Source organism: Gavialis gangeticus, unplaced genomic scaffold, assembly GCF_001723915.1.
Source record: "Gavialis gangeticus isolate Ggan-Ray unplaced genomic scaffold, GavGan_comp1, whole genome shotgun sequence".
Taxonomy (NCBI): Eukaryota; Metazoa; Chordata; order Crocodylia; family Gavialidae; genus Gavialis; species Gavialis gangeticus.
The window spans coordinates 27,315,808-27,329,493 of NW_017729006.1; the positions used below are offsets into that span (position 1 = coordinate 27,315,808).

General features: G+C 42.3%; 1 protein-coding gene across 1 annotated transcript in view; it reads left to right on the forward strand.

Moving 5' to 3' along the window:
- Window positions 1-13,217, forward strand: part of NPSR1 (neuropeptide S receptor 1) — a 138,356-nt gene extending 125,139 nt beyond the window's left edge. The window contains exons 6-9 of the mRNA XM_019509035.1: window positions 8,006-8,082; window positions 10,119-10,208; window positions 12,656-12,836; window positions 12,950-13,217. Of these exons, the coding sequence (XP_019364580.1) occupies window positions 8,006-8,082; window positions 10,119-10,208; window positions 12,656-12,836; window positions 12,950-13,040 (439 nt within the window). The 3' untranslated portion in view covers window positions 13,041-13,217. The remainder of the gene's footprint in view (window positions 1-8,005; window positions 8,083-10,118; window positions 10,209-12,655; window positions 12,837-12,949) is intronic.
- Window positions 13,218-13,686: the final 469 nt, after the last annotated feature.

A 13,686-nucleotide genomic window follows, 5' to 3' on the forward strand; every position in this document is an offset into this window, starting at 1 on the left:
ACACTTCACAAATCCCACACCCACAACCTCATACCCCACACACCCATACTGTGCCCACCCAAGTGCCGTGCTCCCACCATCCCCGTGGGCGTGGGCTCTGGGCTCTATGCTCTTGCCAATCCCAGCCCCATGCTCCTGCCCAGCTGCAGCTCCATCCCTCTTCCCCCACCACTTCCTTACCTGCTCCCAGAGTGAGCACTGCAGCAGGGATAGGAGGAGGAGGTGTCTAGGCTGGGGAAGCTGAGCAGGTCCCCCAGCAGCAGCTCCACCCAGAAGCTGTGCATGCTGGCTGGGCCAGGCCCTTCCATACATGAGGGTGGGAGTGAGGCATGCAGGCTGAGCAAGGTACAATTAATTGGTGGGTTCCTGTGGGCCAGATGAAATTACTTGGCAGGCCAGATCCAGCCTGTGGGCTGTATGTTGCCCGCCTCTGGTATAGTTATTATATATAAAATACAGTTTGGGTTTCTAAAAATTAGCTAGGACATCTAGTTTCTGCCAGTATATTTTCCTCTCTGCTTCTGATAATATTCTTAACCAGCAGATATTTTTTCACTCAAAAAAAGAGTGATGCTAGAGTTAGAAATAATAGTGTGTGGGCCCAGTCTTATAAATATGCACCATCATGCATTATCCATTTAGAATTCTTACTGTAGAGCCTATACAACCAGCCCCAAGTAACTAGAGCAGCTCTGTCCCTCTAAATTAACAATAGGGACAAATTAACCCTTACAGACAATGCAGTATAATGGACGAATTTGCATTCCCTCCATGTCCGCACCAGGCTTAGTCCAAATAATTTTTTTGTTTGAGTTTCAAAAACATTGAGTTATTGACAGAGGCACAATAGGGCAGCTCTGCTCCTTGGTTCAGCAGCAGCACACAGGCCAGCTGCTATGTTGGCTAATTTTGTGCCTCCTCCCTTCTGCTGAAGGTGGTGCCTAGGGCTGCTCCTTCATCTTCCCCCCATGGTTACATGACTACTTACTGAACACCATCTTGTTCAGCTTTTTGTTCTCTCTGCATATACAGATCTGATCAACTATTGATACTCACCATATCTCCAGACCAATAACTAGTCATGTCCTGTCCCTGAGATGTTTCTTGCCCAAACTGACCCCCCCCCGCAAAATTGTCTAGATTCCATTTTAATCCAGATTTTCATATTTTCATTCTAGGCCTCCCACAGACAGGATTAAGGTTTTGTTATACAGGGTGAAAGTCTGATCCAAGTGAAGACTATGGCAAAGCTCCTGTTGACTTTAGTGAAGCTGGGATTTTATCCACAGTTCCTGTCCCCACCACACCCCCATAATCATGAATATTCTAGACATCCAAATTGATGTCAAACTCCTTGATTGCTAAAGGAGTTTTGTTGAGATTGCAAGGCTGCAGTGTGTCTGCATACAAGGTACCTTTATATCTTCACCAGGAATACAACACTAAATCTTTTGATACAGAGAGAAGGTACAGAAAAGGTTGTAAGGTGCCAAGAACTGTGCATAAAATGTCTGCGTATTTGAAGCTGTTACCCATCTGTCTACCTTCATTCATTTAGTCTGCTATCCCAGTTAATTTCAAATGAGAATTTCTTTCCTTTTCTGAGACACTTCTTTCTTTGCTTCCCTCCTCTCCTCCCCCCCGTCCTTCAATCAAAAAAAGCTTCTTATTTTCATGTGAAAGCAGATGTCTATGATTAATTAAACTGAAAAGGACAACTCCCACTGATGCACCCAAATTTTTTAGATACCCTGAACTTTTCAGAAACATAAAGTCTTTACATTTATTTAGCTCTGTGGAATTGCAGCTGAAAAAAGAACAGACAAAAAAGTCAATAGATCAGTAAAACTAAACAGTGCACTATAATCATAATTTGAATTGCAGTAACACCGAGAGTCACAACTAAAATTAAAGCACCATTGTGCATCACAAAGCAGCCAACCAAAAGAATTTATAAACTTATGTATCAATTGCCTTTTTTAAAAAACGCAGCTTGACAGCAGCATTACAGTACCTCTCAGCATTACCAATCACGGAACAAATAAGTCCCAATCACTTCCAGGTACCATTTGCTATCTACGTCTAGAAAATAAACAGTAACAACAAAAAGAAAAATCAGTCCAGGTGTAACCTCATTAGCTGTCAATGTGATTGTAGCAAGCATGAATAAAACTCTTGATTTTTGAAAATCATGATCAAAAGAAATAGCATGTACATTATGTACTATCCATAGAAAATGTGCAATGTGTATTATTCATGAAGAGGGTTCAAGGCCTTTACTTCAGCAAACCTGTTGTCTGAAGCCCCTGGTCCCACATGCAGATGTGACTGGTTGCATGATAAATGCTGCCTGGCAGCACCCTTGGGGAGCTGCAACAGGGTCTGGAGAAGCTCAGTGTACTCAGGATGGCCCTGGTGGTGGTGTAGACCCTCCTGACAGCATCCTCTGACCATCTGCACCTGGGAGGGCAGGTGGGGAAAGTGCTGGCCACTGCCAACTCACCTGGGCTCTTCCCAGGTGGAGAGACACAAGCCCTGGGCCCTTGATGATGTACGGCATGGGTGCTGGCTCCCCATAGCTATGGGTTTGAGTCTCCCCACAGTCTTTGAGAGCTGTGCTGAAGACAACTGGGAAATGAGACAGAGGATGTGGCTAGAGGGAAAGAGGAGAGTAGAGAGACAGAAAGACAGCATGACATACCAGGTGGGCAGAGATGCTGGGGCAGTGGCAGGGCTCTCAACTGCATGCAGCAGTGCTTGGACTCAGGCCAGGTGCTCCCTCCACTGAGGACCCTGGTGAAGCTGGGGAGGAACTATGACCCCAGTCTGCTCTGTCCCTCAGAAGGGTGGTGCCTGGATTTTCCATGGTCCTATATGGCCACCCTAGGAATAATCACTTCCCTTGATCTGCTGGCAACACTCCTACTAATGCAGCCCAGTATGCTGTTAGCCTTCTTGGCAACAAGGGCACATATGTTCAGCTTACTGTCCACTGTAACCCCCAGGTCCTTTTCTGCAGAACTGCTGCCTAGCCAGTCAGTCCTCAGCCTGTACCAGTGCATGGGGTTTTTCCATCACAAGTGCAGAAATTTGCACTTGTCCTTATTGAACTTCATGAAGTTTCTTTTGGTCCAATCCTCCAATTTGTCTAGGTCTGTCTGAATCCTAGTCCTACCCTCCAGCTTGGTGTCATCTGCAGACTTGCTGAGCATGCACTCCATCCCATCTTCCAGATCATGGATAAAGATATTGAACAAAACTGGCCCCAGGACCAACCCCTGGGGCACTCACTCTGATTCCCCCTTGGTCCCCAGAATTGCTGAGCCAGGGCGCTCAGGTCCCCTGGTTCCAGCTCCAGCTCCTCCTCTGGCAGTGGGAGGCTCACACTGGGAGATGACATTGGGGTAGAGGAGACAGTGATTCTGCTGCTGGTGCCTTTTTCTGGAGTTAGGAGAGGTGGTGCAGGTGCAGGGATGTCAGGTACAGGTACTGCTGCCACCTCCTTGCTTTCACTGGCAGCAGAAGCCTCATGGTTCCTTGGGAAGAGGATGCATCTGTGGTTGGGTGGGGGAGAACTTGCAGCTCTACCTCTCCCCCATCCCCTCCCCCTCCCTGCCAGAAGACCTGGCACCTGCCTTTCCAGCACGCTTCATATTAACCTTTACTGTGCTGCAAAAGGTGTGTGTGTGACTCCTTTTGTGTGTTTTATTTCCTCTGTGTTGCATGTGCTGGACTCTGCTTTGATTATTAATAACTATATATGGTGTCTTCTGTGTTGTGTTATTAATGCGAATGTGTGACTACTACTGTACTTCTTGTTCTTCTTCTGTGTTGTAACGTGTAGCTAAAATAATATAATTCCTTCTTCTGGGACTCTTTCTGTGTTGTGTGTGTTAATTTCAATCTGAATCTCTATCTGACTTCTGTGTTGTCTTTAGTCTTTATATAAACTAACTATAATAATATTAATAACTAATAACTATATATAATCTGATTTTAAATCTCTTTTTATATGAATATCTGACTTCTTCTGTGATGTGTGTGTGTAATATGTGCTATTCCCTGCACAGTGATGGATCACACTGCCAGGGAAAACACTGAGCTTTCTTTTTTTTAAAGTATTGCAAAAAAGAAAGAAAGAAAGAAAACATAAATTGAAAGAAATTAATTGGATAAGTAGTAAACTAGAGAGGTGCTAAGATAAACTAAGCTATATCCTATCCAATCCTTTCTAACAGCAAAAAGTAGCAGGCCACTGACTAGGAAGCCAGGCCAGTAGCCACAGTACCTTTGAAACACTGTTGCTCAGACAGAAACAGCTCAGGAAAGGGACAGAAACGCCTGCACACAGAGGCTTTTATGCTGTTTCTATGTCCCTTCCCACAGACACTGCGATTGGAACAGCAGTCAGGGAAAAATCACAGTCACTGGCCAGCTAGAGTTGTCAGTCCTTCCCCCACTGCTCCCCCTCCCTTCCCTTCTCCCCCTCCCTCTTCTAAGTTTCTGTTTCCCCATAAAGACCGCCTTCCAAGTCACTGAATCTCTTATGAATGGATTCAGAGGCTCCAAATCAATTTGGAAGGTTTTAAGCGTCTAGCAATTCGATTCAGAGTCGGAGATTCAGCCTCTGAATCGGGCCAAATCTTCTCCAAATCGAATTGCAAACCAAAGGTTCGCACAGCCCTAGTTGCCTCCCCTATTCAGTAAAGGATTGACACTTTCCCTCATCTTCTTTTGTTCCTAACATACTTGTAGATATCCTTCTTGTTACCCTTCACATCTCTTACTCTCTGAAACTCCAGTTTTGGCCTTCCTGATTTCAGTTCCTGCATGCCCAAGCAATACTCTTATACTCTTCCCTAGTCATTTATCCAAGTTTCCACTTCTTGTAAGCTTCCTTTTTGTGTTTAAGCTCACTGAAGAATTCCCTGGTAAGCCAAGCTGGTCTTCTACCATATTTACTAGTCTTCCGGTGTATTGGGATGGTTCTTTCCTGCCATCCAAGCAGACGTCAGGGTGATTGAAGTCCCCCATAAGAACCAGGGCCAGTGATCAGGAAACTTCCTTTAGCTGTTTGAAGAAAGCCTCATCTACCTCATACTCCTGGTCTGGTGGTCTGTAGCAGGCACCCACCATGACATCACCCTTGTTGCTCTCCCCTCTGACCCTCACCCAGAGACTTTCAATAGGCCTGTATCCAGTTTCATACTGGAGCTCTGAGCAATTGTATAGGTCTTTAACATAAGGCGTAACTCCTCCTCTTCTCCACTGTTTGTCCTTCCCGAACAGTTTATACTCATCCATGACAGTACTCTAGTTATGTGAGCTATCCAACCAAGTTTCTGTTATTCCAATCACATCACAATGTACATCATGCACAATGCTGTGTGCTGGCTGGCTACTACCCTTCACCCCAGAAGTGGTTGTGTTTAAATGTTCTCATAGATAGAAGGTGTGCAGTGCCATTGGATCCCTCATCATGTAAAGCAGTACACAAGCATTTGTGCATTAAATGCAATAAACAATTATTGATTATAATTATTTTACATTATTGATTATGCTAACTCCTCAAGATTGTATATAGCCTTTGCTTAAGTAAAACTCATCCTGAAGTTGAATTGGAACTGAGTAAGACTAGAGGAAAAACTTTAGGATTTAGCTTTTATCATCATTTTAGTAGGCAATGAAGCTCTGGATGGAATGCAAAACTCAGTAAAAGGGAGAGCTCAAGAAAGCAAAATGTTAATCCTATCTATGGAGTTACATGTTACATAAACTTTTTGTCTTGTCACATTGTAATGAATGTTACCTCCCCTGTATTTTCCATTCAACAAAAATGAGACAATACAATGTACACAAGAATGCAATGCTAAAGGAAATACTGTAACCAAACAGTAGACAAGAAATTGGATATGAAGTGGATATTGTTCTGGCCCATAAGAGATTGGGTTACAGAGGTAAACAACAATACCATACAAACAGGATTTATAGGAAACTTTCTTGACAGAGGACAAAGGTTTTAATAAAGAATAAGAAAATAAGATGAATTCTTAGCCTTAGAACAAGCAAAAAAAGAGATAACAATGACTCATTGATGTTCAAGGTTGCAAGAAAAAAAGTGAAAGAAAACTATGCCAGCTGTCAGTTTTGCAATAATATAGAAGAGAAAGGGAAAGGTCTAAGCTTAATATTGAAGAAAAGAGTGACAGAAAGGAGGCTAGGCTCTTTGGCTATTAGGTATGAAACCATGAATGCATACACATACACCTACATTTTATGCAAGGACATTGGAATATAGTTTATCAGGAAAAATTGTTCCTGATGTAATGTGAATGCGATGTGTGTAACAGTAGAAGGAACCAGGGGGGCATCACAGAGCTGTGATGACTGTTAATTGCAACTCCCAGAAACCCCCAGGGTTTGGGGGGGCAAGAGAAAAAGAGACAGGGAGCTTGAGGCTAGAGAAAAGGAATGGAAGAGCCGCATGCACATGGAACCTGGTCAGCCCTACGCAGAGGACAGCACAGTGGAGCTGGAGATCTCACTGGCTTGATCAGCCAGGACTGATCAAGGAGCTGGACTCAGACTTGGGGGCAGTTGTAGGCTGCTGTTTGAGTACTCTAGAGACTAAAGGCTTGTTTGGGGATACCTCCAGATGTATGGGTGGGAAATTAAGGTCCTGAGTGTATGTTACCACAGTGCTGATATTCCTTTACCTTTTCCCTGTTCCTTCCCTTTGGCTTGTGGCCCGAACCCCTATGGTTTTCTTTATAAAGCTGGGAACTCCCGCTTGCTTCTTGGCCAGTTTCTGGGGCTGGATGGGTTGGCACGCTGGAAACATGATTACCCAAACTTCTCCAGAAAGTTAAATATAAAAGAGATTAATTTTCTTTTATATGGACAGTTTATGGAAAAGTCTCTTGTAGTAGTTCCCCAGATCTTCCTAGAAAAATCATTTCTCTGAAAGAGTACTTACCAGCTAAAAAAGGGGGTGGGACTTTAAAAGGGACTTTACAAAACACCTCCAGAAGACAGGCCTGGGAAAAGAAATCATAATCCTACCGAACAGCAAAAAATCAGGACTTAATACAGACCGTGTCCTTCAGGGTTGATTACAATCTAACAAATATTTCCACTAATCTCCCTGTACTTCATAGGTCATAACTAGCCTCTCCTTGAGTAGTCTTGCTCTGTCCCTAACAAGACTGCCTATTGTCTCTACCTAAACCATCCTAGACAAGTGTCTGCATATCTTAAACTCTGGGAACAACCTTCATATACAACTACCAGGCATAATGCATGCAATATATATATAAAAAAACCCAAAATAAAAAAAACCTTTTATGTATTGTCAATGTCTTACCAACAAAGGACAGAAAGCAGTTTGATAAAATATGCTCAAAAGATCCAAGGGAGAGAAGCACACATTCAGAAAAAAAAATAGCCCTCACCCCCACCCCACCCAATGGTCAATGCCCATCTGACCATGGGGTAAAATTCCTTCCTCATCTTAAATGTTGTGTTTGGTCTGACCTTGAATGGAAGAGCAAGTCCCTCTAACTAAGAAACTAAGTTTTCTAAGTCCCAGCAGGGGCATTGGCAAACCGTGGTCAAGATCCCCAGCCTTGGATGTGGCTAACAAACAATGTCGCTAACTGGTATAGGCATACACGTAAAAAAAATCAACAATTTCCAGCATAAAAAACTTCATCATAAAATTCCCCATCTAGTTCTAGCTGTAATGTGGCCTTGGCCAAAACAATTCATTTTGCAGACCTCAGTGTCCCCGTTTAAGAGAAGGCATAATGCCCTCCTTTGTAAAGTACTTTGAGATCTACTGATGAAAAGCACTATATGAAAGCTAGGTATTATTTACTGTTATTCCTATTAAGTCCTGATCTCACAATGGGTTCCATGTAGGCAGACTTATGAGCCTACTCCAGGAGAAAAACAAGAACTTCAGTTAAGTTTACCATGCCTCATGGTTTTTCTCTCCCTGCTGCAGCGTCATTTACTCCATCGTGATTCGAACCATATGGATGAAGAGTAAAGCTCAAACTGTGGTCATGTCCAGCTGCACTGGTGAGTCTCAAGACACAAAATCCTGATCTGTATTTTCCTATTCCCAGCAACAGGAAACACTTCCTTTTCCCTCAAAGTCTAGAAATGTATGAACCTGGAATTTTGTTTGGGGTCCAACATCTAATAATGAAGGGAAGTATTATCTTGTAACTCTTGCCTATTCACAATGCCTTTCTAACTGACTGGGATAATTTCCTTGCTTTGATAATCCTATTTTTACAAGGGATAAACAAATTTGGTTTGCAGAAACAGGGGTAGACACTAATATTCCCTCTAAAGCTTTAACCCATTTCTGCAACTAAAATCTTTATTTTTTTTACCATATTTTGATATGCCTGTGCACTTGTAGATTCCAGTCAGGCCCAGAAATAAATCAAATGCCAAAATACCTCAAGAAGATCTTTTTCTCCTGAGATTTCTATCCTAATTATGCAGGTCAAAAAGGCTTTTTCCATTTGGAGATGGCTGGGGAAATATACAAGTTTTTTATCAGAACACAAACTACAGACAGGTGGAGGTTTTCCACTCACCAGTCATCATCACTAACCTGTTCATTCCCACACACACAACATTAATAATTTATCTCTGAAGTTGAAAGAACCTTTCTTCTAAGACAGGTTAAAAAGCTCTATGATTTTATAAAACTAAAAATATGTAGTCAGTGACCCCAGCTGAATTAAGGTCCTAAGCAATGCAAGTATTGCATTTATAACTAGGCTAGTATACTAAACCTAGTTAATTGTTACTCCTTCTAGAAATTTACTGCAGTCCACTATTCCCAGAGAGAAAGAGAGAGAGAGAAAATTAAATTTTCCAATGTAAATATCAGACTTTACTCAAGTGTCATGCTATTATGATGTGAATAGTGCATTTATTTACTAATAAATTTCACCTCCAAAAGTTGCATGTGTATTCTTAATGGTAGCATACCCTACATTTGCATGTATAAATTAAGTATATAAATGCATACACCGTTGCCTGTTTATGCATAAGCATTAAGAAATAACATCATGAGGCTTCCACATAGCCATCACTGAATCATAACATCAAACCAGCCAATCGCAGACTTACAGGCTAATACAATTTATCCTGCCTGAACAGGGATGGTTTGGATTTCTAACCACTTCCTAACTTTAGGATACAGTCTCAACTGGCTTAAGAAGAAAAATCTACTTTCACATCTCTAGAGTATATGCTCCTCTTTGGACAAATATTTAACTTTCATTAACATTAATGGCTTCTACAGGCTTCTGGGTGGGAATTTTCACTGGTTCCAATCTGATTACATCAATTACACAGCCTTGACAAGTTTGTCCTGGAAGAAGTGCAGAAAACATTAAAATATACATGGTGGGCCATTTCAATTCTAACCTAAGGTTACTCAAATCAAAAAAATATGATTCCAAAAGTGTATTCTATGTTGAACCATATTAATATCCATAACTGCTGCAAAATCAAGCCCAAAACTATTTGAAGGTTACTATTCAACTATTAGGAATTGTTTCTCTCCTCAAACTCACTGCAGTGGAACTCCACTTGATTTCCAGAATTCTGTCCATGGTTTTACAATTTGAGGTATACCTCATCTGATAATCGCTTGAGCAAAAGGCTTCTTTTCATTATTAAGTCAATATGAAAAATATAGAAGTGGGCCTGTTTACATATGGCATCAAACAGTGAAGCAGTGAACAAGACTGAAGAAATGGAATCACACTGCTTTTCATTTAACAAAATGCAGGTAAACGAATTATAAACCTGTTTGCCAAGATCTTTTTAAAAAAATTACTTTTAAGGCTTTTCACAAATTGCCTTGTATAAAGTACCATTGTTGTTGCTGTAAATGCAAAGCTGAGCTGCGACTTGTGATATTGCCTGGCTCCAGGTTTAGGTGCAACTTCTAGGTGCCTGATTTTAAGAGGGTACAGCAGTGGGCCTCAACTTCTTTTAGCCTCAAGACCTCCATCACTTTTTATCACTCCATTTATCCCTTGCTGGGTGAGTCCTACATTTGAACTTTCCTTCTCTTATTTCCACAGATGGTAAATTCTGCACTAGTTTTACTAATCGAGGCCTCATATCCAAAGCTAAAGTTAAAGCTGTCAAGTACAGCATCGTAATTATTCTTGGTGAGTAAATCCATGCTGTCGGTAACTATACATCTACAACTATAATGAGAAAGGACATGGCATAGAAAAGAGAGGCAATTGTTTTCCTGTTATCCAAGTTTCTTCTAAAAAGGAAGAAACCTGAATAAGGGGTTATAATAAATAATTCTTCTAAAGTGCTAGAAAGAACCCCATAGTCCAACCCTCTGCCTGAGGCAGGATCATCCCTATTCAAACCATCCCATACAACCATAATCTAAACTCTACGTAAGATTACCTTCAGCCATGACACAACGTAGATCTATACCCTAAGCTGCCACAGGTAAAGCAGAGGAACCACAGCAGCCAATGTCTTGCTCCTATAAAACATTGTCAGTATACGCTCAAGAGGTCCGGGGCAGAGGGCCATGCCCACCACTACAGAGGAAGGCAAAACCCCCCATGGTCCTGATCCCAAATATGGTGACTGGTCTGACCCTCAACATGCTGAAATTTGCTACACATCAGCTTCATTTCCCATGGATTACATCTGCTGGGACTCCAGAAGTCTGGAGAGCAGGATGGATGGGGATGACGACACAATTTTATACCAATCTGAATTGACATTAGAAGCGTGCTGATTAATCTAATGGGAACAATGAACTTTCCTACCAAATCATGTAGCAAATTCCTCAGTGCATGTGTCCCTCAATGTTCATTTCAAGATTACTTTGGCATAATGATAATGATAATTGGCTGACAGCATATGAAGAAAAATAAATGTAGCATTACATGGGCCTTGTGATTAGCCAGCAGCTCCACCACAGGGAGATCATTGTAGCCATTTACTTACATAGCTGACATCCACGCCTGTAGTCATAAAACTGCCCCCTATAGCTACATGCTCAGAGATGCATTTCTCTTTTCCTTTTAAGGACAGCATTTAGAGTGCTTTATTTTGTGGCAGTAACTATCAGTTTAGATACTTATTTAACATTTCAGCAGTAGTATTCACACACATGAAATACATTTCTCTGTTTCAAGTTTTTCACAAGATCCAAGTCACAGCTGGTTGAAATGTGTCCATTTTTCAATGAAAAGAACGCCTTTCTTAGAGATTCCTACCATTACAAAGCTGTCAGACAACATCTACTATTAAATGTTGAAGTTTATTGTACAACTCGCTTATGTCACCTGGGATCTTCAAAGCAGTCCAAGGGAATTAGGGACCTTAATTTGTTGGTATTTCAATTGAAACTGGCTTAAGAAAACCCAAAAGTTCTTTTGAAAATCTCAGCCTACAAGGATGTAATAACAGTGTATAACTATTACACTGCTATTATTATAGCTGTGTAACAGTCTATAGTCATTCTTTCTCTTTCTCCAGACCTGTGACAGGCACCTCTGTAATTTAAAGAAACATATGGCACACTGCTCACCATGGTCTGCTTGTAAAGATGCAACAAGTATGACATTTCACATGAAAAGGCAAACACTTTGCATCTTCCACATACATTTCTTATGTACTCAGACAAGCATCAGTTGGAAATATGTTGTTTAGAGCAATGAAATCAATCAGTCAATCAGACAGAATTCAGCAAGGACAACTGCAAAGTCCTGTACTTGGCACAGAATAACTGCACAAATATAGAATGAGGAATGACTGGCTAGATGGCAGTACTGCTGAAAAGGACCCAGGATTATAGTAAGCCATAAATTGAATATGAGACAACAGTGTGCTCTTGTTGCAAAAAAGCCAATAGCCTACTGGACTTTATTAACAGGATTCTCACTTGTAAATCAAAGCAATTCTTCTGTTCTCTTTAGCACTGGTGAGGCTTCATTTAGAGTAGTATTTCTAGGTGTGGGCCCCACTCTTCAAGAAAGATGTGGACAGTTTGGAAAGAGTCCAATGCAGAGCAACAAAAATTATTAGGGGCTTGGGAGGCAAGACTTAGGGAGAAGGGGCTAAAAGAACTTGGGTTATTTAATGTGGAGAAGAGAAGACTGAGGCAGGATTTGAGGAAATCAAATACCTAAAGGGTGATTACAGAAAGGATGGAGATGCACTTTTCTCTGGGACAGTAGGGCACAGGAATAGGAGCAAAGGCCCCAAGACTGAGCAGGGGACATTTAAATTGGAGATTAGGAGGAACTTTCTGATTATGGGGGTGGTCAAGCATTGGAACAGGATACTTAGAGAAATTGTGGAATCGCCATCTTGGCCATTCTCAAGAGCAGGTTAAACAAATGCTTAATTGGAACAGTTTAGTCAGGGGTGATCCTGCCTTGAGCTGGGGGTTGGTAATCTATGAATACATTTACTAAAAGATGTCATAAATAATCTTTTAATTAAGATGCTTTGATGGGGAGCGAGACTCTCACATGACCAAACTGTTTGATATTATCCCAAGTCAATGTTATGATGATCTCCTCACATATTTACCCCATATAACTTCATGTTTTTAAGTTGTCTCTTTCTTTTGCAGCATTTGTACTCTGCTGGAGTCCTTACTTTCTCTTTGATATTCTGGACAACTTTAATGTACTTCCCAAGACCAAAGAACGCTTCTATGCATCCGTGATAATTCAGAATCTCCCATCTTTAAACAGTGCCATCAATCCCCTCATATACTGTGTCTTCAGCAATCATCCCTGCTGCCCTTTTAGGTACTGCTTCTTTATGCCCCTTCCCCTTCTGCCAAAAAGAGGGGGGCAAAATCATTGAACTTCACCCATTTTGTAGAGGATTTTTTTTTAACTTTACCTTTTATTTTCTTTAGGGAAAGAAGAGCAAGAAACTTAGGGGGAACTTTCAGAGACAGAACTGACAGGCAGGAGATGCAGGTTCTGTCCAACCCTGAATACATCTAGTGCATGTGTATCAAAGTCACACAAATAGTGCCTGGGGAAAGCAAATACTCATTCATGTTCAGCAGCATATGTCTTTTGCAATAGCACTGCAGATTCATTCATGGTAAACCCTACAGCCGGGGTCAGCAACCCTGGCATGCATGCCATGGAGACATTTTTCCCAGCATGCCGGGAGGCATGCAAGGCAATTGCTTAGTTTTTTTTTTAAGTTGCTGCTCTGGGATCTCCCATGCAGCCACAAGTCCCAGCAGGCACCAGGGCAGAGCCAGGAGAACACAGGGGGAGACGTTGTGTTCTGCTGTCCCTGCCCTTTGCACGGCTGGCCCCTGGAGGGAGCTGCAGGTGGACAGGGCTGGTGCTGGGGCAGGCGCTGCGCAGGGCCACTACCCTGGAGGCTTCCAGCAGGTGGCAAAACCCTTGGCCCAGGCAGGAAGGGACCCTGTCCCACCCGGGCGTGCCAGCACTGGGGTGCTGAGTGCTGTGGCCGGCTGGTTACGGCAGGGTCTGGGTGGTGTGGGGGGTGGGAGCACTGCAGGCAAGCCAGCCTAGTTGGGACCTTAGGAAGGCAAGGGCTGGGTGGGAAGTGGGGGCTGCTCCAGGGCTCTGTAGGCTTGAGCTGTGGTGGACATGCGAGCCGTGCCCAGCA